This window comes from Dipodomys spectabilis, unplaced genomic scaffold (genome assembly GCF_019054845.1).
Source record: "Dipodomys spectabilis isolate Male_0828 unplaced genomic scaffold, ASM1905484v1 ptg000054l, whole genome shotgun sequence".
NCBI classification, from domain to species: domain Eukaryota; kingdom Metazoa; phylum Chordata; class Mammalia; order Rodentia; family Heteromyidae; genus Dipodomys; species Dipodomys spectabilis.
Genome location: NW_024870731.1, coordinates 43014226 through 43039782, shown reverse-complemented (window position 1 = coordinate 43039782; position 25557 = coordinate 43014226). Strand labels below are relative to the sequence as shown.

Sequence of the window (25557 nt, the reverse complement as noted above, 5' to 3'; positions counted from 1 at the left end):
TTCACCAAAGAATCAAGCAAAGCAGACTGGCATAGAGACCTCCCTCCCCTGCTGGCCCACTCAGCCCGCAGCAGTCCCTCACAATTACCACACAGCCGCCCCGGCCATAGCCACTCACATCCTGACTGTGTCTCTGGGTTCAATTCTCCAGATTCCAGTTGTCTGATGATTCCAAGTTATTTTCACTTCATCCAGCTTTTCCTTGGCAACTTCCAAATTCTACCTGTCTCAATAAAAATCACAAGCACTTTTCAGTTATCCACACATGAGAGTTGTACATTAGAAGCCTGGGGTCTCCACACAAAGCAGGCAAGAGTGTGTGCCTGGCATGTGCAGAGAGCTGGGCTGGATCCCAGTGGAACTCCCCCGCCCTTCACCTGTCAACGAGGGAGCTGGGACGATTCAGTCATCTGTTATCACTAGGCCTTCCTGCCAGCCCACGACGAGCATCAGTAATCTGTAGATTCTGGGAGGTGGGCTTTTCCAAGACACAGGCAGTCATTGTACCCAACCTCTTCCCACCATGACTCCTGTCACTCTGTGCTTAACCCAGTACCTGAGCCTCGGCCACAGGTGTCCCCATGTCTCAGCCAGCTCAAATGCTCCTCGCCACTCAGGGCAAAGTGGATTGGAAACCTGGGCTTCAGTCCTCACCCCACTGACTGGCTCCCTTGCCAGGCTAATCCCTCAAACCTGACCCTTTGTCAGATGAATATACTCCAGGCCTGGGGCAGAGCTCAGTGTGAAAGGTAGTGCAGCACCTGCACTAAGTCCTAAGTTCCTCCACTTTTTTGAGCCTCAGCTTCTTCCAGTGAGAAATGCAGAGGAAAGCAAAGGGTGTTGCACCGTGCTTGTGTAAAATGGATCCTTCAATCACTGCAGGAATAACGGTGCGGTAGGCCCGGAACTTGGGGATGCAGCCTCTGTGGAGAGGCAGGGGACCCCGGTTTCATCCAGGGGCCTCCACCAAGCAGCATCACAGGGGTTGGGGCAGTCTTCAGAAGCTGTGTCAAGGGAGAGAAGTCTGCTTTGTGGTGGTTCTCACGCATGCAACAAATACAGACCCAACCACTCATTTTTGTTATTTTATTTTTTTAGAAAAAGGATTCTGATACATGGCCCAGAGTAGTGCATGCACATCAGCAACCCCCGAGCTGACAGCCACCCCCAGATAACAACCTGAACTACTTCTCCAGCCAGTGACTTGTGAAGTCCCTCCGCCTAACTATACCAATGTCCACCCTACCCAAGGCTCATTTTAGTCAGCAGAGACAGCAAGTGCAGTGAGTTAGTGTCTTTAGTTATTTGGCAGAACTACAAACAAGGTATACAAGAAGCAGCCAGCTTCATGCCCAAATCCCCAGTCTCCTCCATCTGAGACCATGATGTGTGTTCACATCAAGAACTTGTTGCCTCGCTAATGGAGAGCTGCGTGGCCTGAAAGGCGGTGGGGAGCGGGAGGGGGTACATTCACAAGAGGTAAAAACACAAAATTGTGGTTACAATTCATAGGCCAGTTTTTCTCAGCTATCAACCTGTCTCTATAACCCATAAATTCTGGGAAGTGGTACAGGCGTGTGTGTTCATGTTCACAGGAGAGTAAGACCCAAGGAATCTGCTTTTAGTTTTAGTGTATCCAGTGAGCTGGATTTCAAAAACTAAGGTTTTTGAAACTAGCTCTCAAAAGTGTTTATTGTAGCCTGGCACCGGTGGCTCACGCCTGTAATCCTACCCACTCAGGAGGCTGAGATCTAAGAATCACGGTTCAAAGCCAGCCCAGGCAGAAAAGTCCCCATGAGACTCATCTCCGAGACTTAACCACTCAAAACCCAGAAATGGTGCTGTGGCTCAGGTAGTAGAGCGACTAGCCTTGAGCAGAAAGCATCTCAGGGACAGTGCCCGGGCCCTGAGTTCAAATCCCAGGACCAGCCAAAAAAAAAGTGTTTCTTGTGTGTTTCTCTAGGTTCTAGTTACAGAATGTTAGATGGTATTGACTTCAGGCAGTGAATCAATGCTAATTAATAATAAGAGACACGTTCTCTAAGAACAGCAATGATAATGGGAAGCAGAGGGAAGCGATAGTCTAAGCAGGGAGGCGCAGGCCTGCTAGCCTGAATCCCAGGAATGGCCTTCAGGACCTGGGACTCAGGAAGAAAGAGGCCCACACAGGCAATGTCTGGTGTCTGGCCCGGGACACCAGGCGGGCACCTGGCTGACACTGGCAACCCACACCCGGTCCTGTTTGAACAGAACCTGTGTGTAAAGGGCCCTCCACACCCACACTCTTGCAGGACTTTCCTTTAGCCCAAAGCCCCTGAAGGTGCTAAACAAACACAACCAGTAAACACAAATGAAGCTCTTTATACCCAGAGTTCAGGCATTCCCATTATCAAGAGGAACCTTCCCAGAATGTGGGAAATGAGTCTCAACTCTCATACCAGCAAGTTGGAAGCATGGCCGAGGGTTGGTGAAGGACATAAAGTGCCTAGTGGTCAGTAACTGTTCATTACCTAATGAGTGTAACTGCAGAAACTCTACCCAGAGCTGAGCACACCTGGGTGGCAACATGCGGGCTGGTGCTGTGGGCGTGGCTCCCACCAGCCAGGGCACCAGAGCTGCACGCACCACTTCTCTTTCTGCCCTTCGCTGAACAGTTCAAGTACTACGGGGCTACGGGAGTGATCCTGGCCTGAACCTCCCCAAACACTGCAGTTTCTTAATACTGAAAGTGTAAGAAAATAGCTCATCAGTGCCACAGGTCAGGATGAACCTCAAGGAAAGGCTAATCCAAGAGCCTTGAAAGTGATTTTCAATTCTCTCTCCTGATGACGTTTCACAGAAGCTTCCTGATCACCAATTACTGACTTGCATGCTGGATCCTTTCACAAGACCGCAGCAGAGCCTCCCAACAGAGCCCTGAGGGAGGGCTCCCCATGAGCCTTCCATCAGACCAGTGTTAAGGTACAAACTTCTCCCCGACAACACCAACATTACCACTCTTATTTCCAAAAACCCCATGATCAAACTCAAACTGACACCCCTGCTTAACTTCCTTAAACTGAGGGGAGGACATGGGCTCACCCCCTTCCTCCTCCTTCCCAAGGGGCTGGGCCCTCCAGCGCCCAACTCCTCCCTTCGCATCATCTCCTTCCACTGCATGGGCAGCAGCTCTGAGCAGGGCAGAGAAGGCCTGGCGAAAGGGACCCCCAGACTTCGCTTCTGCTGGAGAAGTGGACCTGCCCGTCTTGGCTACAGGAAAGGCCTCATCGCAGGCTACCCTGTAATAATGCACCAAGACCAAAGTGAGGTAGCAGCAAATGGGCCAAGAGGTGCTTGGCAGCCATTTCTGCCATGCCCAACAGCTGCATTGAGTAGATCTCAGTGATCAAAATGGAATGTCCCTTTGACAGGGGGCCTCCTCCCCCTGCAATTTAAAAAATAAAAGCAGGAGCGCCAGCAAATGAATGCTGATTCTTCCTGTTGTATGTGCGTAGAAATGCCCCAAAGTGCCCAGCACAATACAGCAGATGCCCACCCCTAATCCCTGTGCAACCAGCTGCCCTCCCTGCCTCCTTCCCTTCAGCCCCCCAGCCCATTCCTCTCCTGTCCCCGGGGCTGCTGCCCTGCCGGTCAGTCAGGGCCCCCCTTCTGCTTGGCCAGGGTGCACTTCAGCTCCCGCAAGTTCTCAGTCAGCACCTCCACCTCATCCAGGCGGCCGCACTGCTTAGCATCAAAGATGTAGGCCTTGATGTTGTCGATCTGCTGAAGAAGCAACTCCTCCTCAATGGGCTCCTCGGCCTCATCACTGTCCAGCTCAAAGGGGTTGGTGCAGACGGGCTCCTCGAAGGGGTTCCCAGGGGCAGGAGGGCTGGAGGGCCCTGGGGGGGGGCGGTCATCTTCCTCATCAAAGGGATTGGGCCCGGGCCTGTCCGGGTCACCAAATGGATTCCCCAATGCCTTCTCCTGCTCCCCTTCCTCCTCCTCCTCTTCAAAAGGATTGTACTCCTTGAGGGTGGCAGCTGCAGGGCGGAAGGCCGCCTTTGCAGCAGCAGGGCTGGCCACACCCTCCTCTGTGGGGCTGCAAAGGCCTTGGGCAAACGGGTTCACGGAAGACGTGTCACTGTGCTGTGACATGCCTTGGCCGGGGACCTGGGATGTGGACCGCACTTGCACGGGGCCTCGAACCGCAGTAGGAGAAGGGGTCTCAGGAGCCATGCCACTCTGAGGTGGGGACGGGATCAGATCCAAGGCATAAGCGAGGTGGGTGCGAGGCCCTGGGCTGGGCTCCAGCTGGAAGGGTGTGAGTTCTCGGAAGTCCAGGGACCGGGTCCGGGTGTGGAAGGAAGACACCCGGAACTGCTCCTGCTCCCGCTCCCGCTCCCGCCTCCACAACATCTGCAGCTGTTCCCGCTGTAGGTCCTCCTCCTCCGCCTGCCTCCGGGACAGCTCGATGGCCTTCTCGGTCTGCTGCTGGTCATACTCGTCCTGCAGCTGCCGCAGGTTCTCCTGCAGCGTGCACACCTCGTCCACACGGCCGGCGGCCTTGGCCTGCCTGATGAACGACGTGATGTTGTGGATCTGCTGGAGAAGGGGGTCTGGGTCCTCGCGCTGCCCTTGACCTTCTGACAGGGGGAGCCAGCCCTCAGCCTTTCTCAGGGGGGCAGGGCCCCTGCGGAGAGATGTCACCTCCCCATTGGCTGCACGAGAGGACAGGCCACTCTGCCTCACCTCAAGTCTTCGCTGAGACTCCAGGGATACCTGAAAAGACACCAAAACCACAGAACACCACACTAAGCCAGAGGCAGTGCACAAGGTCAGCCGCCATCTCCCGTCCAGTGACGCTCTATTTTCTCTCCTCTGGATTAAGATATCCAACTGCTAAAATCAGGAGATGCTGGCCTTGACCTTCAAAAATACAATGCAGCCGGGCCGCCAGTGGCTCGCACCTGTCATCCTAGCTATTCAAAAGGCTGAGACCTGAGGATTGCAGTTCAAAGCCAGCCCGGGTAGGAAAAGTCCGTGAGAATCATAACTCCAATGAACCACCAGAAAACTAGGAAGTGGCGCTGTGGCTCAAGTGGTAGAGCGCTCGCCTTGAGCTGAAGAGCTGAAGGAAGCACACAGGCCCAGAGTTCAAGCCCCACGACTGACAAAAAAAAATAAATACAATGACTAACAGAATGTAAGGGACATGATATTCTTGCTTAGCATCAGTCTATACTTTTCATAAATCACCACAGTCTAGCATACCATATCTCAGTGTAAAACACACTTTTTTTGGCCTTATTTTGGAGAGTGGTGGAGATCAAACCCAGGGCATTAAGCATGCTGGGAAAGTACTCCGCCATAAAGCTACAACCCGGCACCCATATTTTTTCCATGTTGGTACTGGACTTGAATTCAGGGCACCTGAGCACTATCTCTGAGCTTTTGGGCTCAAGACTAGCATTTTACCACGTGAGCTACAGCTCCACTTCTAGGTTTTTGCGGCTAATTGAAGAGTCTCATAGACTTTTCTGCTTGGGCTGGCTTCAAACTCGATCCTCAGAGCTCAGCCTCTTAAATAGCTAGGATTACAGGCAACCCTCTGGCCCTTTCATTTTTTTTTATTTAAGTCATCCAAAGGGGTTTTACCATGTCCATTTATGTGTAGATTGTATCTTGACTCATTTTTTTTTTTTTTTTTTTTTTGGGTCCGGTCACAGGGCCTGAACTCTGGGCCTGGGCGCTGTCCCTCAGCTCTTCAGCTCAAGGCTAGCGGTCTACCACTTGAGCCACAGCACCACTTCCGGCTTTTGCTTTTTTCTTATGTGGTGCTGAGGAATCGAACCCAGGGCCTCAGGCATGCAAGGCAAGCGCTCTACCACTGAGCCACCTTCCCAGCCCTTGGCTCATTTTCTTATTAGGGACTCCATGTGGCCAGGTGGCCTGGAGCTCCCAATCCTCCTGCCTCAGCTGACTGCCAGGATAGCACCGCCATGCTCAGCCATTTTCTAACAGTGTGTACGCCAGTGGGTTGTACAAGGAAGTTCCCAGAGATGAAAGTGTGGCCAGACAAAAGCAAACCCAGAGCCGTGAGGCTCCCAGGACTCCCAGGCGTGAACGGCTGCGGAGGCCGCAGCTGCCGGATGAGTGGGTCCACACACCTGCCTCTCCATGGTCCTCTTCCGCTCCAGGTCCTGCTTTCTCTTCCATTTCAGTTCTTCAAACTGCTCTTTGGTTGGCAGTGACATCAAACCCAGTAGCTTCTCCTGTAGGGAGTCACAGATAAGGTTACACTGAAAGCTTTTGAGGGAAGAGTAGACTGGCAAGCCCCATCTGCCCAGGCTGGCATTCCACTCTGGAGTGACAGTCACCGGCAGCAGCGGAGGAGAAACTTGCCCTTCCGCTGGGCCTCAGCCAACTTCCAGATGGACCGCTTTTCCTCCCCGGCATCCAGCTCGCCCCGCTTAAGTCTCTCCAAGGCTCTGCCCTGACCTCCCATCCACCGACCTACGCCTCCGCCCAGCCCCCCGGCCCCATGCGTCCTCTCGGTAGTGCTTCTCACCTCTTAAGTAGCGCACATTCTACCCTGTCATCTGTCCTCCTCTGTGAGAACGCGAACGGGTGTCCTTCTAAACTAACTGACACCCAGCACTCAGAACACTGGGTTGTTGAAAAATCACTACTTAAAGGAGAAAGACTGAGTTTCTACCCTGCAGGGACCAGCCAGGGCAGTCCTGCCCACTGGTTCTCTTTGTGAGGGAGCCCCAAGTGGTGAGCTGTGAGAGCCAGCTCAGACCTATCTACCCATGCTCAATCTGCCCTTGACTCATTAGCATAAACCCCGGAAGAGCCCCCAAGAAGCACAACCTACAGAAGAGAGGTCACACAGCACAATATCAATCAGCAAAAATACAACGCCATCAAATACCCAATAAAGGATGGCGGACACACTGGAAGCAGTGTTCTTGCCACTGAAACAAGTTATGTGAGCACTGTGTAAAAAAGTGCCTGATATAAAATTCAAGCATATGTCCTAACTACAACTACCATATATACACATATATATCTATATATCTATGCAAATAGAAAGTGATGATTATGTTAGGAAAACAAGATTAAAAGTAGTTTTACTTTTATCTGAAAACTAGCTTGTTCTATAGACGTCATTTACAATAGATTTATAACCTTTATAAATAATGAAATGAGCCATTGACCCCGATCTGCCTACCAAGAGGCTGTAGAGCAGTACAGGCTAAGGGCAACACCTATGCCACGCAGGACAGCTTTACCTGCACAAAAAGTGTAGCCGAGTATCTGATCATCCTCTGCAGCCGCAAAGTGTTAGGATGTGGTGGTGGGTCCTGGTTCAAGCCTAAGGTTAGGATCTTCTTACTAAATTGGAACAAACACATGGATGTGATGGGTACTGACAGTCTCTGAAACAAGGATGAGGGGCTGGGAAGGTGGCTCAGTGGTAGAGTGCTTGCCTTGCATGCTTGAGGCTCTGGGTTCGATTCCTCAACACCACATAAGCAAAAAGAAAAAAGTCGGAAGTGGCGCTGTGGCTCTAGTGGTAGAGTGCTAGCCTTGAGCTGAAGAGCTGAGGGACAGCACCCAGGCCAGAGTTCAGGCCCCATGACCGGACCCCCCCCCCCCAAAAAAAAAAAAAAGAAACAAGTATGAGAAGTCCCTGGAGCTACGTTCCTGCCACGAAGATGAGTAAGGACTCTAGTGTGTCCTTTGAGGTGAAATACTTCTTACCCTTTGGCTGTGCCCCAGGCTCCTAACACAGTAGGGACACGTGACAAGGGTGCAGGCACCGAGGCCCTGACTGCACAGGAAGACCTGGCTGCTCGGCAGAAGGCCCTCGCGGCTGCGCAGGGTCTGGCACTTCAAGTTTTATTTTATTTTTATTTATTTTTCTTTTATTTTTATTTTTGGGTCCAGTCGTGGGGCCTGAACTCTGGGCCTGGGCGCTGTCTCTCAGCTCTTCAGCTCAAGGCTAGCCCTCTACCACTTGAGCCACAGCGCCACTTCTGGCTTTTTTGCTTATGTGGTGCTGAGGAATCGAACCCAGGGCTTCAGGCATGCAAGGCAAGCGCTCTACCACTGAGCCACCTTCCCAGCCCCGGGTCTGGCACTTCAAAGGATCCAGACTTCGTTTAATGTCCTGTTGTCACTGTCTTCAAGTTCTTGATCATGTTTAAATTGGAGATGTCCTCTCTGTCCAGGTAGACAGTGGGTCCTCATCTCAATTATCCCTCCGAGCCTTTAGTCCTCAAAGGGCTGAGAACCTCAACAACCGGTCCACAGTCTAAGCAGCTTAGATGTGAACAAAGAACCTGGCTCCTCCCCCAGCTCCTCCTCCGGTGCTGGCTGTGGTGTGCTTTCTCTCCCGTGCCTCCTCAGGACACTGATGGTCCCCTCACAGGGAACTCGAGTCGAGCCAATGAGCTGCTCCCTGAGAACAGGGCAGTGACAGGCACACAGCTGGTGTCCGCGGCTCACTCCTATGTGTTTAATATGAAATCCTTAGCCAGAAACTTGTGAGATGAGCTAAGTGCCGGAGCACCTAGGCACAGGCCAGCTCCTCACACAACCCGGCTGCCACCAGGACTGCTCTGCCACCACTATTCAATCAAAACATCACCTTCTCCCCTCAGTCGGCAGCAGACCTGTGCGGGCGGACTTTACCTTAGCGCATCTATTAGCTCATACACTTTCTGCACTTCCAGTCGGAGGTCACTGGCATGTTCCAGACTGTAGGTCGTCTCCCCAGCACTAAGGAAAACCACACAACACTGGATCTGAGTTTCACCATGCTAAGTGCAGTTTGTGGTACAGGAAGACTCTTGGGGTTTAAGGCCTCACAGAGGCAGGGACAGCTCTCAAGGGGGCATTTCACATTCAACAATGCACTATTCCTTTCTCGGGATGCACTAATCCACCAGAAGCTACTTCTCAAAGTGCAGACACCTCGGGGACATACTTGTGGTCTGGCTCCGAGGACCACTAGATGCTCACAGACAAAATAAATGCAGCTGACTCCACTCTGGCTCACTTTTCCCGTACAATTACACTGCATCTTATAGAACTACGCAGTGATTTACTGAATGACTTAGTCACAGTACCTTAGAGCATCAAACCATTAGATTTTTTTCACTCTGCCCAAGAGCAGGGGAATAAAAAGCAGATCAAGGAATCCCCAACAGACCTGGGCAGAAAAATCTCAAGATTCCATTCCGAAATCACCAGCAAAAAGCAGAGCTGGAGGCATGGTTCATAAGGCCCTAAGTTCAAACCCTAGTATAATACATCACCACTCCCCCCCCCCCCGCCCCCCAAAAAAAGAGAATGGAAATCTTATTTTTGATTGATGGATAAATCTAACACATGCATTCAAAGGAATCAAGTACTAATGCATGCCCAGTGGATGAATCTTGAAAACACTGCCCTGTGTAAAAGGCCATGCACAAAGGGTCATGTAATTATGGTTCCATTTATACGAAATGTAAAAAAGAGACAAATTGATGAGAGAAGAGGCAAACCAGTAGTTGACAGGAAGTGAGATGACTGCTAAGGGGCATGAAGTTACTTAATTATTAACAAAAACCTTTGGAATTAAGACAGTGGTGACGGCTGTAAACTTTGTGATATCATAAAAATCACTTCACTGTAACATGTTAAAAAGGTGTGTGAGCTGGGCACCGGTGGCTCATACCTCTAATCCTAGCTACATCTGAGGATCACGATTCGAAGCCAGTAAAATCCCCATCAGACTCTTATCTCCAATTAACTACTCAAAAAAACAGAAGCTGAGCTCAGAGACAGCACCCAGGCCCCAAGTTCAAGCCCCACGACTGACAAAGTGTGTGAGCCACATCTTACTTGCAAAAAGAAACAGATGGCAGACTAGATTTAACCAATGGACTGAAGTCTGCCAACTACTGCCCAAAAGAAATGGTAGCTATAAGCCCGACACCCTACTGCCAGTGTGCATCAGGCATGGAAAGAGGCTACTCCTCCCAGGCACTTCTCAAACCTGCGGTCAGAATGGCCCCGTCACCTAAACAAGACTACATATTTTTACTAAGTTCATGCCTCACTGAAATATAGACATGGAGTCTTGTCAGCTAGCCACAGAAAAAAAGCATGGCTAAGAGGTAAGACGCCCAGTGGGGTAACAGAGCATGTGGTCAGCATATACAAGGCTTTGGGTTCTATACCCACCACCAGAGGAAAGGAAAAAAAGAGAAGAGATGACTAGCACTTTCAGCCACTGCAGATCTGACCTAAAGTGGCAGAAAAGTGACGGTGAATTAGAGAACAGAACAGCAGTTTACTTTAGTGACGCTGCCATGCTGATGTACTCAGGGGCCTTCTGGTCAACCTTCTCCATGCAAAGTCTCAACTTCTAGAAACAAAAAAAGAAGAGGTGAGTGGTGGTCTCAAAATACACTGACACAGAAGCCTGGCCACACAACAAAGACATATGGAAAATGCTAATATTTCAAGCCGAGGGCTTTTGCCCCTAACTTATGCACACCTACATTCTAGGCAGAAAAGCTTACAGGAAGAAAAGAAAATGAGGGTAGAGCCTGGGAGCCAGAGTTTTGAGAGACCAGCACGGCCAGAGCTTCTTTCCCAACAGAATGAGGCACAAAGCACAGTGGCTACTCACAAAGTGACAGCAGGTCATGAACTCCAGGCAACATTAGCAGCTCAGTGCCGGTTTAACTCACACTGTTTCTGGAAACTTCAGTATTTACCTGACATCATGATCTGCAGTGACCTTTCAGTGGTCATTGGATAAAAACACTGTTCCTAGCCAGGGACCAGTGGCTCGAGCCTATAATCCTAGCTATTCAGGAGGCTAAGATCTGAGGGTCAAGGTTCAAAGCTAGCCTGGGCAGGAGAGCCTGTTTGACTCTTATCGCCACTGAACCATGAAAATGCTGGAAGTGGGTCTGTGGCTGTGGGAGAGTGCTGGCAAAAGAGCTAAGGAATGCACCCAGGCCCTGAGTTCAAGTCCTAGAACCAGCATAAATAAAACCAAGAAACAAACTCCCCAGAAAAACAAAACAAAAACCCAAACTGTTACTCAGTTCAGAGTTTTGCACAAGCAGCTTCTTCCACCCCTGACTCCCCACCCAGGTTTTGGGCCTTACCTGGCCATCAGAAGGCAAGCCAGCCTCATATAAGGCATTCTCAGAACATGCCTGTACATGGCATTCTGGGGTCACCGGTGGGGTACTAAGAACTAAGGCATCTGGGACTTAAATGGGGCTCTCAGCCAATAGGCAGTCAGAATGGAAAGCCAGGAAATGTATAACACCTTTCAATCCAATGAAGAACAGCCTTCCCAAGCAATTCTTCCAGTCCACTGTTACACCTCCAGCTTCTGCCTTCCCCACAGAACCCATCCATACCACAGCAGCTGCTTTTCCTCCCTTGCCCAAAGTCCCCACCTTCTCACTTTCAAGTGGGCAATGGAAGTTGGAGAAATGCATAGTGAGAAGACCCCCAGGAGGATTCTGTGGCTGAGACCCAGGTTGGAACAGCATAGCCCATCCCTTGAGCAGGAACCACTTCCCAAAGCCTTCTCTGGATTCTGGAAGCATGTACGCAGCTAAAAGGCAGAGCAGACCCAGGGCGGATGGCACGTCACCTCGTAGAGCTTCACGATGTCCGGCGTGTGCTCCTTCTCGTTGATCTGCTGCTCTCTCTTGAGCAGCGTGTCCTTGCAGTGTGCGCAGCAGCGGATCCGGTCATCGTCCTTCTCATCTAGAACCGAGCTGACACTGCTCATGCTGCTGATGCTGCCCCGGCGGGAGCCATGGACACTATTGGGTGACTGGCTGGGGCTGGTGTGGGTGCTCAGGGAGTCCTTGCTGGCACTGGTAAGCTTATCTGTAAACAACAGACAGGCAGCCATGACCTCCACAGCATGCATTATCCTGCCACTCATGACAGTGGGCTGCCAGTCTACAGGAGGCTGACCTGGGAAGTAAGATCAGGCGCTACCTATGGGCAAGGACCTGCCCTTCTGCCTCCTGGGGTGGGGATCCGATGAGAAAGTAATGCTGCTGCCATGCAGGTGAAGCCCCCAGACCCCGAAAGCACTCAGTAGCTCCTATGTGACCTTAGTCCTTTCTGTATAACAGGGAGGGATGAGGCCACTGCTCTGTTTTCAATTCTTCCCAAAGTCTCACAAAGCTGAGCTGATAAAATTGTTGCTGAGCCTCTCAGAGTGCGAGATACAACCGTGTCACAGTCCTTTAGTCCTGAGTCTGTATTTGCTAGATGCTGAGCTCCTTGTGAGAACAAGCGATGACACCTTACAGACCAGACATGTACAGACCTGTGAGTCCAGACTGCAGCCGCTTCGTACAGCCCTTAAATGAAGTATACTTTGTACTGTTTTTTCCTCCAAGTGCTAAAGATGGAACTCAGGACCTTGCACATGCTAGGCCAGTATAGGGGCTTGAACTTGGGGCTTTGTGCTCTTGATTGGTTTTTTCTACCCACGACTGGCACTCTACCACTCCACTTCCAGTTTTTGCTAGTTAGTTGGAGATAAGAGATTTGTCTACTTGGGCTGGCTCCAAACTATGATTCTCAAATCTTAGCCTTCTGAGTAGTTAGGATTACAGGCATTAACCACCAGTGCCTGGCTAATATTCACATATGATTGTTAAAAAGACCAAAAAAAAAAAAAAAAAGGAAGAAGTACAACACAGGGACCACAGGTGGCCCACAATGCCTAATACCATCTGACCCCTTACAAAAAAAGGCTTACCAACCCGACACAGACCACCGTATCCCTGCCCCAGGACAGTGGTGGTGGTAGCAGTGGCTATAGTAGTGGTAGTAGTGGCTGTAGTGAGCGTCACCAAGTTGTAAGTGGATTAATGAAGACCCCACGAGCCACGAAGTAGGCAGCGAGGCCCTTGAGCCAGTGGTATTAGCTAGATCACCTACTTGCCCAGGGCAGGCCGATGAGCTCCATGCACTTCTTGCACATGATTGACCCACACAGGCGGCAATGGTGGCGGCGGTTTCGAATGCTGAACTTATTCCCACAGTCTGGACAGAAAGGGACATCCTGGTCATTGACCCAAGGCACCACAGATTTTTCTATTGCTTTGGGAAAAACAAAACAGAAAACAAACAAAAAAAAATTTTTTTTAAGTTTTTGGCCAGGAAAACAAAAATAGAATGAATATGAGCAAAGTTCTAGTTACCTCGAATCTTTGCAGACTCTGTATTTGCTCTGTCAAATGCAGTGAGCTGAGCAGGAGAAAACAGTACCAAATGGAGTTAATCAGGGGACAATCCCTGCTACTCACTCAAGCAGGAATGCACACCTTGCATTTCTCAAGTGCCTCGTCATCCCTAACTGTGCCGCCAGGAGTGCAATTTCACACAGAACAGAGCTGTCGTTTCAGATCTAGAAGGCACCTCTTTCTATGATCCACCTCCAATCTCTTCCCTGTTGGCACCTATTTCCAGGTAGCCAGGTGTAGGTGAGGATGGGGGCGGGACAGTACTGAAAGCAATGGGAGCTACTGATTTTCCAGTTTTTGTGCACAGTAAAACTGGTCACATACTTCTGCCTAAAAGGACCACATAAAGAAGGAAGGGGTGGACCCACTGCAACAATGAGATGTACAAGTCGATATGTCGAAAACGAACTTCACAACTTTGGTATGGGGGGGGGGGAGGATTGGGTGGGGGGGTGAGGGGAGGATGGGAAGGGATGGGAAGGGGAAACAAAGGAGGAGGCTACAATGCTTGATAAGAAATGTACTCATTATCTTGCCCATGTAATTGTAACCCCTCTGTACAGTATTTTCACAATAAAAAAAAAAAAAAAGGAAGGGGTGAGCGTGGTGGTGGCAGTCGTGGTTATGTTATCACGTGGAAAGAGCACTAGCACAAGTCCCTAGTATTGTCAAACACAGTGTACCTGGCCAGGCCTGGTGGTGCACACCTGATCCTAACTTCCTGGGAAGGAGAAGCAGGAGGCTGAAAGGTTACCAGACTCTGGGGTCAATCTCTAGTTACACACACACACACACAACACGCACACACACAACACACACACGCACGCACACACACACACACAGACTAGCTCAGCAGTAGAGCATGCATGAAAGCCTGGGTTCTCATCCCCACACAGGAAGTAGAGAGGTCCCTAGGGCTGTCCCCTGCACTCAGGGCAAGGGGCACTGCACAGCACAATTCTGCACTGCAGACACTCTCCAGGAACCACAGGACAAGAAGCCAGTCAAGAGGTCCTCCCCTGCATACTGGCCTAGTTGAGTACTCCTCGCAGACCTGGTCACTGCATTTCTGTGTACCACCAGGTGGCATCACACCCACTGAAGGGTTATGCCTGAGACACCCCAAAAAGGAAAGGGTTTCCAGTAACTAAGAGGGCCTCATGGGTGGAAGGAAGCTGGGCAAGTCTGTTTGTCTGGGCTATTCCCTCCACAGCACACGTCCTCGGGGCCCACTGAACCCTCTGCCACCACCACATCCACAGGGCGCACTTAGTACATCCTGCAGAAATGGGGGGAGGTTCGTACTTTCAGGAAAAAGTGTTTTAAAACTAAAAATTTACCTTCTCTAACCTGATTATTAATTTATTGACTTCAACAACATAATGGTCAATTCTTGCAGCCCGATGTTTTTTGAAGTCAGAGAGATGGCTTCTCACGGCACCTAGGAGGGAACATGGGAAGATAAATGGCTTGTAATCTTTCTGAAAACTCCTTCCTACCCTTGCTTATTCTCAACGGATGTTCAAAGCCAGTAAAATGCCTAGGGTTTTAGTCTTACTAAAAATTTCAAAACTAGAATGCAAGTGGAATTTGTGAAAATGCTCACATGGCCCTTAGTGGCCTCATGGCCCTGAGAGGCCTCAGATTGGAGCTTAGACTAGAAGTTTCAATTCTGCCACACACTGGGTGACCTTGGACAAGTTACTTAACCTCTCTGGAACTGAGAAGCCACACTTACAAAATGAAGGTAACAAAATTACTAGTTCAGTGTTCTAAAAACTAAATAAATAAAACTTATAAAGTCCTTAGAACACTTACCAGGCATGTAAATGGTAAATATTGAACATGTAGTACTCTCTGGAGTTGATACAATATAACTTTTGATCAAAATGGCCCAAAAGCTTCAAGTGACAGTAGATGCCCTTAGTAGCTAGTTAAATCAGGATCATCCTCAGTCCAGCAGCCCAGATCCAGGAGACAGGTTCCCAGCACAGATGGGACCAACCAGCACATGGCCACAGCATATCCAAGCTATCTCCTTCCTTCCTTTCTTGTTCTTTTTTTTTTTTTGGGGGGGGGGGGGGGTGTCAGGAATCAGGCTTGCACTCAGGGCCTGGGCACTGTCTCTGAACTCTTTTGATCAAGGCTAGCACACTTCCACTTTGAGTCACAGCCCCCCTTCCTTTTTTTTCCTGAATTATCTCCTGACAGATCTCATCTCGTATAGCAAACCCATGGCCCCCCAGCACCCTGCACCTCCCTCTTCACTCACACGCTGTATCCTGACTGGTCACTGTCATATGCTGGGCTTTCTTCATTTTTTTTATTAACAAAAACTTTTATATATTTTATCATGCATTAGATCTGCTGCAATATTTCAACATGGAAGGGCTACACCAAGCTAATAAACACATGTATTATCTCATTTACGTTTTGTATTGAGAACATTTAAAATCTATTCTCTCAGAAAATTTGAGGAATAGAATACAAACATATTAGTTAAACAAACATATTAGTTAAACTTAGTGTTATACCATGGGTAGCTTGAACTCACTCAGTCTTCCTCTCTGTAGTCTTTTTTTTTTTTGTCTTTTCTTTTTTGGTACTGGGGAATGAACCCGGGACACTGCACTTGCTAGCCAAGTGTGCCACTGAACTACATCCCAGCCCTGGAAAGTCTTAGATCCACTTATATCCACGTGATGTTCTTACTTGTGCCTTTCCCTCCCTAGCCATACTCCAACATCGATCGAACTAAATTTTAGTTTAGAATTCTTAGGGGTAACTACAAAGATGTGCTCTGAAATGTGCCCTTTTTTGGTGTTCAACATGATTTCCTTCAATTGCTCAAACAAGCAAGTTAAGCAGAAAACCAGCCTGGTGATATGACTCTAGCAATCATGAGGAAAGTTATCACAGAGCTAAGTAGAATTCATATGTCTGGAATTCATACTTCTTCAGTTTCTAATTGGTTTTCATATATAAAGAATAATTTTTAGAGCAATTTCCTCCTACAATGAGGAGAATAGAATGTTCCCACTCTCCAGTAGGGTGGAAACTGGACAGTTGAAATGTAGCTAGTATATGGTTAAGAAAATGACTTATTTCAGTTTATTTCAATAGTGTACATATGAAGAGCTAATTTCTGAAATTTTCTTCATCAGAAGGTCACCTCTGTCAGGTGCCAGGGGCTCACACCTGTAATTCTAGCTACTCAGGAGGCTGCGATCTACAGAGTTCAAAGCCAGCCCAGGCAGAAAAGTACATGAGATTGTCTCCAAAATAACCAGCAAAAAGCCAGGCCAGAGGGGCTCAGGTGTCCGAGGGCCAGCTGAAAGCAGGCGGACCGAACAAATGAGCGACCTGAGTCCAAACCCTGGTACTGTCCTCCCCTCTGAAAAAACAAAAAATACAAAACCACCTTCTACAATGGCACTACAGGATACTGGGATACAGAACACTGTGGGTGAATATCCCTTCCTGCTTATAGCCTCCATTTCCTCATGTACGAATGGAAATGAGCATCAGGGTCACCCTATCTCTGAAGGCTTTTGGGAAAGTAAAGCACTACGAAGGAATCATAGTGCTTTTTATTCATTTGTGCTCATCCATAGTGCTTTTTACCTCATTTATCCCTGTCATAGACACAAAATACTTAATTAGCATACATGAGGTCCTAAGCACTCCCTAAAAACATTACTAACGATTACTATCCCACAGTTAAAGTACATGTAAGATTAGATAGCTCAACACAGTCTGGAGGGCAGGACATTTTTATGGTAAGAGCTGCACTGAGATATAATTCACATACATCAAACTCACACAAATTCAACTGCTTGATATATACACAAGATTGAATAACCATCACATGAAATTCTGAAATGTTTTCATCACCCCAAAAAGACAATTATAGCAGGTGCTGGTGGCTCATACCTATAATCCTAACCACTTTGGAGGCTGAGATATGAGGATCACAGTTCAAAGCCAATCAAAACAGGAATGGCCCTAAGTCTCTTATCTCCAAATAACCACTAAAAAAACCTTGAAGTAGAGCTATGGCTCAAAGTGATAGAACACTAGCGTTGAGCACTAAAGCTCAGGTACAATGCTCAGGCCCTGAGTTCAAGCCCCAGGACCAACAAACACACAAAAAGACCCTTAGGTTTGACATAGCAGACAGTGCTATAATTATGTTCTTAATAATCAGGTGCCTCTCACTTGGCAGGCAACGCCCTATTTGAGTGAAGACAGACCTGCCAATGCGATCTGTGCCAGGGCTGACATCACAGACCACTTCTGCAGTTCACCAGCTACTCGACCATGGTCAGGTTCCCACAGGGTGCAGTGAGGATTAACCAGACCACACATGCAAAGCACTGCGGTGCCTGACACACGGTGAATCTCCACTCACTGACTCATACGAGGGCATGAGGTCCCTGAGAAACAGAACTGACTCCACCTCAACCAATATTCATAATATTGCCTCGACTATCCTAGATGCCTAACAACCATCTGCTGAATGAGTGAATGTATGCATGCATGCCAGCATTTCCTTACCAAGCTCCTGGGGCTCCCACATGTAAGGATCAACCCCTCCGTAGCTGAAAGACTCATATCCGTGAGCCCCTGCTTCTGCTCGATCATCCCCCTCTCGTTTCAACAACTTGTTCTTTGCTTTCTTTGCCTTCTGCACAAGACCTAGAAAAAGGGAATACCACAAATGAACCTATGAAGACCACCAGTAAACAGTCCAGGAAGCCAGGTGCTGGTGGCTCATGCTGAGATCTGAGGATTACGTTCAAAGCCAGGTAGGAAAGTCCGTGAGACTCTTATCTCCAATAAACCACTAGAAAACTGGAAGTGGTGCTTGTGGCTCAAGTGGTAGACTGCTAGCATTGAGCTGAAGGGCTGAGGGACAGCGCCCAGAGTTCAAGCCCCATGACCAACAACAACAACAACAACAACAACAACAACAAAAAAGGAGTCCAGGGAATCTCAAAAACCAAACTTGATGAAATTATCACTCTTGTTTAAAAATGTATAAAAGATCTACAAAATGAGCAATAAGCACAAAAACACTATCATTATAAATACCACAGAGCCCAAGTCAACATTAGGAGTACACTGGTTTATATAGCCAACATATAACCTAAGTCACTGTTTACTGTCAAATGTAAGAGCTCAACTAAATAGAAATGGAAATAATGGGCGTCTGGGTGTTAATGGTTCACACCTGTAATCCTAACTACTCAGGAGGCTGACATCTGAGGATATTAGTTTGAAGCCAGTCTAGGCAGGAAAGACTGTGAGACTCTTATCTACAATTAATCTCAAAAAAATCCAGAAGCGGTGCTATGGCTCATGTGGTAGAGTGCTAGCCACGAGCAAAAGGAGACCAGGACAGCACCCAGACCCAGAGTTTAAGCCCCAGGACTGGCCAAAAAGAAAGAAAGAAAGAAAAGAAAAAGAAGAGCAAAGGCATGTTTTCTGAATTGGGTCCTCGCATGCCCCAGGCATGACACAAAGTGCTTGAGAGCACATGATGCCAGTTCACGCTCACCTCACACTGTCAGGAGGGCGGCAGGCCTACTGACAGAATGATATCACACTGGAGGGTAAAACTTGCTTCACTCAGTATCAGGCAGCGAGCTCAAGTAAATGCTTCATCTACTAATGACCAATGGCAGTTCATGAACTATGCCCCTGCTGAGGTACGAGCACCCAGTTAGAACTGGAAAGAAGTTAACTGGTGGTCTCATTAATAATCTCAACTCTTGGGTGACTATTATCCCTGTCTAGACTCTATCTAAAACAAAACTATATCACTTCTTTGATAGTCAATAGATCCATAGTTCATGGAGTTCTCACTTGAGTAACACTAAAAACAATCCCTAAGGCTCTGCAAAATATAGGTAAGTCCAGAGACAGGAGAGCTAGCAGGTGCCCAGCACCATTTACTTTTTACTGGCTTAAGAATACAAATACCTTAAAATTTTGGAGGGTAGAAAAACCAGACAGAACTGGGTAGTGGTACCTCATACCTGCAATCCTAGTTACTCAGGAGACTGAGATCTGAGGATCATGGTTTGAAGCCAAACCCGGCAAGAAAATCCATGAGACTTTAACCTCCAATTATCTACTACCCTATCCAATAAAAAAAAGCCCAAAGCAGAGCTCTAGCTCAGTGGTAGAGCACTAGCCTTGAAGAAAAAAGCTCAGGGACAGTATCCAGGCCCTGAGTTCAAGCCTCAGAACTGGCAAAGACCAAACAGAGAGGTGATCTGCTTTTGGAAGAACATTTCAAGAAACTGTGATGTCAATCTTTAACACTTTGCCTTCCTGATTCTATAAAAGAAAACTGCTTGAGAACTTCGTAAGAATTCTATCACGTTCATGTAAAGGAATGCTTAATTAAATCTCTTAGTGCTTTTGAGGTAGAAATGGGAGAAAAACAAAAACAAAAAGGATTGTGTAATTGTATTTTGTTTGCTGCTGGAGGTGGAACCAAGAGTCTCGCCCATGGTAGGCAAGCACTCTGCCACTGGGCTGCCCAGCCCCATACTTCTAGGAACTCATCTGTATTCATCTTAAACAGGAGTCACCTTCTCTAACCTCTCCACAAATTGTCCTTGTCCTCACCAGTCTTAGAAATAGCATGGCAAGCAGATGCTAAGACGGAGCTATTAAAAAGCTAGGTGCCCTTCAATTGTCCAGGGCAAACCCATAGTCAGGTTTCAAAATGCTTTGTTCCTGTCCCCACCGCTCTCACTCGGAAGCCACCACACATGTTGTGAACAGAATGTAGGGCACGTCACCGTCAGTAATGCAGAAAGAGCAGTGGACTTAGAAGGTGGCAGGTCTGTGTTCCAGAACTGGGGCTGGCCATTCCTGCATGACCTTGGATAAGTTACTGGACATCTCTGAACCATAGTTATTATCTGTAAAATGTGACTAATCGGCCTTCCTGTAGGATTGTTAGGAGAGTCAAAGGAAATGACAGAAAGCCATAAAGCAGAGTCCTCTTCCCCATCTTTCTATCAGCTACGGTTCTGTGCTCCAGCTTTCATGGCCAAACGTTACTTTGACAATCATAGTCCTCAGGATTTTAAAAACGTTTGGTCTCATTGTGTTTCTGGATGGAGGACATCACTAACAACGTTTTCTGTAACTCCTTTCTTCTCCTGAATGTGAAATGTGGAGTGGAACTTGAGTAAGCAACACTTGACCTCAAGGTGCATGATTCACACATGGAGAGGGAAAAATCCACTGAGGAGCACCACCGAGCTGGTTATAAAAACAACAGCTGGACTGCTTAGCTCTCGGCTTCCAGAAACGCTGCCGGGGGTGAGAAGCAAGGTGGCCGAATAACTAGGAAACTGAGTCCAGAGGGGCAACAATTTACGTGGGGGTTAGAACCAGAAATTCCAGAAATACAATAAACATGATGTGTGGTCAGAAATGTTCTTTCTTCAGTTCTTCAGGACCTGAAATCCTGGAAGCTCAAAATCACAGTTTAACATTCTGGGTTATCTCTCTTTGTTTTTTAGCTATGACCTTTCTTTCACCAGGCTGCAAGAGGTAATGCCCAGTACGGGAAGAAGGGATGGGAGGAAGTCTTAAATCCAACAGGATTTTTAGCCAGAACATCATGCAAACTTATTTCAGATGTGATAGCAATATACTTTTTTTTTTTTTTTGTCGGTCGTGGGGCTTGAACTCTGGGCCTGGGCGCTGTCCCTCAGCTCTTCAGCTCAAGGCGAGTGCTCTACCACTTGAGCTACAGTGCCACTTCTGGTTTTCTGGTGGTTTATTGGAGATAGGAGTCTTACGGTCTCTCCTGCCCGGGCGGGCTTTGAACCGCGATCCTCAGATCTCAGCCTCCTGAGTAGCTAGGATTACAGGCGTGAGCCACCAGCGCCCGGCTTGTGATAGCAATATTAAGCTGGGTGCCAGTGGCTCATGCCTATAATCCTAGCTACTCAGGAGGCTGAGATCTGAGGATAACTGTTCAAAACCAGCCCACGCAGAAAAATTTGTGAGACTCTTATCTCCAATAAACTACTCAGAAAAAGCCGGAAGTTGTACTGTGTGATTCAAATGGTAGAGCACTAGCCTTGACCACAAAGAAGTTCAGGAACAGCATCCATGCTCTGAATTCAAGCCCAGGACAGAGGAAGGGTGAGTGAATCAATGTTAAAATTAATGTTTGTTAACTGCATCAAGTAAACTTAGCCATTCCAATATTTTTAATTATTCTCGCTAAAATTGAGAAAGCTTTTCTTTTCTACTACCACAGTTAGTTTCCCATTCTGTTTGTTGGACTTTCAATTGATGAATAAACTGCTTTGGGGAATTTATGAATTCCTTTCTCAAATGAAAACTAACCAGGAAAAATTATATATTGCATAGATTTCTCTACAGTTACTTACTTTAGAACCTAAATGCAAATGTCACGCTGTGTTATTTATTTTAGCTTCTTGCCCAAATACTAAAACCTATCTCTCCTGAAAATTGTGATAGATATAATTAGTGATCTTCTAGTTGCCATAACTACCATTTTATGCCAAAGAAATGTGTATCAAAATAATGAACTCGAGCTGAAGGTGTGGCACAGTGTAAGCTGAGTAAGCTTGAGACCCTGAGTTTAGACCTCAGTACCACCAAAAATTAAAAATAATCAACTCAACCTGTGCTCTCACTGTAGTCCTGGCTGACTCACAGGCCCAGTATGTCTAACCTTCACAGCAGGGAAAGGCATTCCTGTCCAAACTATCTCAGGCTAGGGCTTGAATCCTTCAAGTAATCTAGCGAGACAGCAGACCACAGTGATGACCTTTAGTAGCTTCAAATAAATCTTCACTATGTGCTTTAGGCACGTTACCTAATCTCCCTGTACCTGGTAGTCTCACCAGCAAAATGGGCTCATGGACAGCTGCTGTGAACTGAACAAGTCAGGCACACAGCAAGCACTAGGTATCTATCTGTTCACTACTATCATCATCAGATCTAGACAGTGACATGGAAATCTGTGAAACTATCCCACAAATTCAACTGAATGGAGTAGAAAGAACCCGCCTCTTACTTTTAATTTGTCCTTTGACATCACGGTCTTCCCCAGAGTGTTCTTCCTCATAATGAGACTGAAGCTGGTAGAAAGACTGCAAGTCCTTCAGGCACAGAGGGCAGAGGAAGCCCTCCCTCACTTCCCCTGGGTCATCCAAAGTTGCCATGGCTGTGCCCCTCTCAACCTCAGGAGGGCAGTGGTCTCATGCCAAGAGTCGGCTGGATTCCTCCCAAGGGAGCAGGCCTCCCACAGCACTAACTGAAGCAAGCAGCCCTCGGGTGATGGGGAAGTGGCATCGTGGCCCTGGAGGAGGTTTCTTCTCTGGCAAAGGAGGAGCTCTAAGAAAAGAAGAAGGAAAAACAAGCTAATTCAGGCAAATTACCAGCAACCAAAACTTTCTTTGTTCTTTTCATAGTTGAAAAAAGGCACTTTTTTGTTCAGTAGGAATCTTCAAAAACAAATTGTTTCTCAAATCCTTAGACACATAACCCAAGATATGAGAACATCACAAAACACTAGCAACTTATTAAGGTGGGAAGCAGATTCCTCAGATAAGAAAATGCCATGCCAATACAGTTCATTCCAACTGGCCCAGCTTTACCATTTCGATGCACTTTAGCCATTGAGGAAATGGTGTTTCTTAGCAAGCAGTAGCTTTTATAAGCCACATACACTGTATAAAATAGGACAGTGTCTGTTTTGTGCGCTTGTTTTTTTTTTTTTTTTTAATCTTAACTTCAGGTTAAAGAGAAACATTAGAAGCTTAGTGGTAGAAAGCAAAATCACCCCAGAGCTGAAGCAAGAGGATCCCTTGAGCCCAAGAGTTTTGAGGCCAGCCTGGGCAACATAGTAAGACCCTTTCATAAGAAAAGTAAATTATAAAAAAGAAGGAAAGAAAAGTAAGTTAGTAAGTCCAAAAGGAAAAGAGCAACTAATCACTGGTGGCTCACGGTTGTAATCCTATAGTTATTCAGGAGGCTGAGATTTGAGACTGGAAGTTGAAAGCTAGCTAGGGATAGAAAAGTCTTGTGAAAGTCCATCTTCAATTAACTAGCAAAATGCTGGGCTGAAGATGTGTCTCAAGTGGTCTCTCTCACACACTCACACACACAGCTGTTTATGTTTCTATTTGTGAAGCACTTTTGCCTACAATGAACTGACTAGATTGTATAATAAACCAGTGAGAGTTGGGCAGCAAGCCTAATGTACTCACTGCTTCAAACATAAAAGGACTTGGAGTTTAAGTCTTTCAGGCTTTTCTTTAGTAAGTTACATTTTCTGTCTTATTGAACTATGGCAAAGTCATTTTCAATGCCACCTCAGAAAGACTGCCAGCCACACAAACAATTCTGATAAAACTATTTCACGAAAGCAGACAAATTTCTCACCAAGAACCTGGACCACAAACCACACTACGGAGGGAGGGAGTGGAATCAGCGTTGGATGGACGATGGGGGGCCACTGAGTAGGGAACCTCTGGTCCTCCAAGCTGACTGACGGGGGCGGGGGGGGGGGGGGGGGGGGGGGGGAAGGGGAGGACCAAGCAGCTCCGAAGCACAGGAGACACCAGGCCCTGCAGCCCTCTTCCCCGGCCATTACTGAGAGATCAGCTCAGATCCTTCCCAGGCACTCGCCTCCAACAGCCACGGGTCCCACAGGAGCCTCCTCCCCGGGACCCGGGCAGCTCGCCCTGCCCTCGCAAGCGTCTGCAGCGGGGAGGGACCCCGAGCCCCGCCAGCGCGCGCGGCGGCTCCTCCCATCGCGGCACCCACGAAGCTCCGGAGGTGAGAGAAACGAGGGGCCGCGGACGTGCTCCAGCGAAGCTTCCACCACGGAGGACACTGACGGCCACCAACGGCCGCCGCGCACTGCACAAAACTTTCACGTCCTGCCTCAGTGCGCGCCCCGCGCGGGGGGGATCAGGGCGGGGACCCCCGCCGCCCCGGACCCCTGCGCCCGCGCCCCCCCCCGGCCCCGCGACCCCCCCCCGGCCCGCGACCCCCCTCAGCCCGGGACCCCCGCGCCCCCGGCCCGCGACCCCCTCAGCCCGGGGCCCCCGCGCCCCCGGCCCGCGCCCCCCTGGCCCGCGCCCCCCCCGGCCCCCGCGCCCCCCCGGCCCCGCGCCCCCCCCCGGCCCCCGCGCCCCTCGGCCCGGGACCTCCGCGCCCCCCCGGCCCGCGCCCCCCCGGCCCGCGCGCCCCTCGGCCCGGGACCTCCGCGCCCCCCCCGGCCCGCGCCCCCCCCGGCCCCCCGCGCCCCTCGGCCCGGGACCTCCGCGCCCCCCCGGCCCGCGCCCCCCCCGGCCCCCGCGCCCCTCGGCCCGGGACCTCCGCGCCCCCCCGGCCCGCCCCCCCCGGCCCGCGCGCCCCTCGGCCCGGGACCTCCGCGCCCCCCCCGGCCCGCGCCCCCCCCGGCCCCCGCGCCCCTCGGCCCGGGACCTCCGCGCCCCCCCGGCCCGCGCCCCCCGGCCCCCGCGCCCCCCCGGCCCGCGCCCCCCCCCCCGGCCCCCCGCGCCCCTCGGCCCGGGACCTCCGCGCCCCCCCGGCCCGCGCCCCCCCGGCCCGCGCCCCCCCGGCCCGCGCCCCCCCCGGCCCCCCGCGCCCCTCGGCCCGGGACCTCCGCGCCCCCCCGGCCCGCGCCCCCCCGGCCCGCGCCCCCCCGGCCCGCGCGCCCCTCGGCCCGGGACCTCCGCGCCCCCCCCGGCCCGCGCCCCCCCCCGGCCCGGGACCCCGCCGCCCCGCACACGCCGCATCCCCACGCTCGGGAGACGACCGACCGGAGATTCTGCCACACAGAACGCGGCCTCGACCTCTCGCAGCCACAGAACCCAGCTCCCCACGCCCCGTCCCCCGCAGACGTCACGCCGCCCGCGCACTCCCGACGGCGCACCCCTCAGTACCGGGCCGCGCTCTCCCAGGCCCGCGGGCCTGGCTCGTCCTCGGTCCCGGCTCCGGGCCTCCGCCTTTCCTCACCGAGCCACGGCCGCCATCCCCTATCCGCTGCTCGGCGCTCGGCAGGGCGCCCGGCGGCGGCCCGGAAATAGGGCGTTTGTCTGACAGACGCCGGCCGAGCGCCGAGTCCTCGAGGGACCGGAAGGGGCGGGGACTCACTGGATCCGCGCGGGGCTGGGGGAGGCTTTTGCGCAGGCGCTGTCAGGGCGGAAGGCCTAGATGAGCCCGTGACGGCCGGGTGTGGCAGGTGGGGAAACTGAGACCCACGGCT

General features: G+C 50.0%; 1 protein-coding gene across 2 annotated transcripts; it reads right to left on the bottom strand.

Moving 5' to 3' along the window:
• Positions 1 to 1886: 1886 nt before the first annotated feature.
• Positions 1887 to 25340, bottom strand: Rbsn (rabenosyn, RAB effector). Of its 2 annotated transcripts, none has more exons than XM_042680188.1 (12): positions 25308 to 25340; positions 22354 to 22673; positions 17829 to 17969; positions 14612 to 14712; positions 13230 to 13275; positions 12967 to 13128; positions 11654 to 11895; positions 10329 to 10399; positions 8680 to 8766; positions 7275 to 7377; positions 6147 to 6251; positions 1887 to 4758 (listed from the first exon to the last, which is right to left on the bottom strand). In XM_042680188.1, the coding sequence occupies exons 2-12, from the start codon at positions 22499 to 22501 to the stop codon at positions 3631 to 3633; spliced, it is 2334 nt and encodes a 777-aa protein (XP_042536122.1). In that variant the 5' UTR covers positions 22502 to 22673; positions 25308 to 25340; the 3' UTR covers positions 1887 to 3630. The 2 variants fall into 2 exon arrangements, with proteins under 2 accessions (XP_042536122.1, XP_042536121.1); XM_042680187.1 differs by having other exon boundaries at positions 25235 to 25332.
• Between the last annotated feature and the right edge of the window lie 217 nt (positions 25341 to 25557).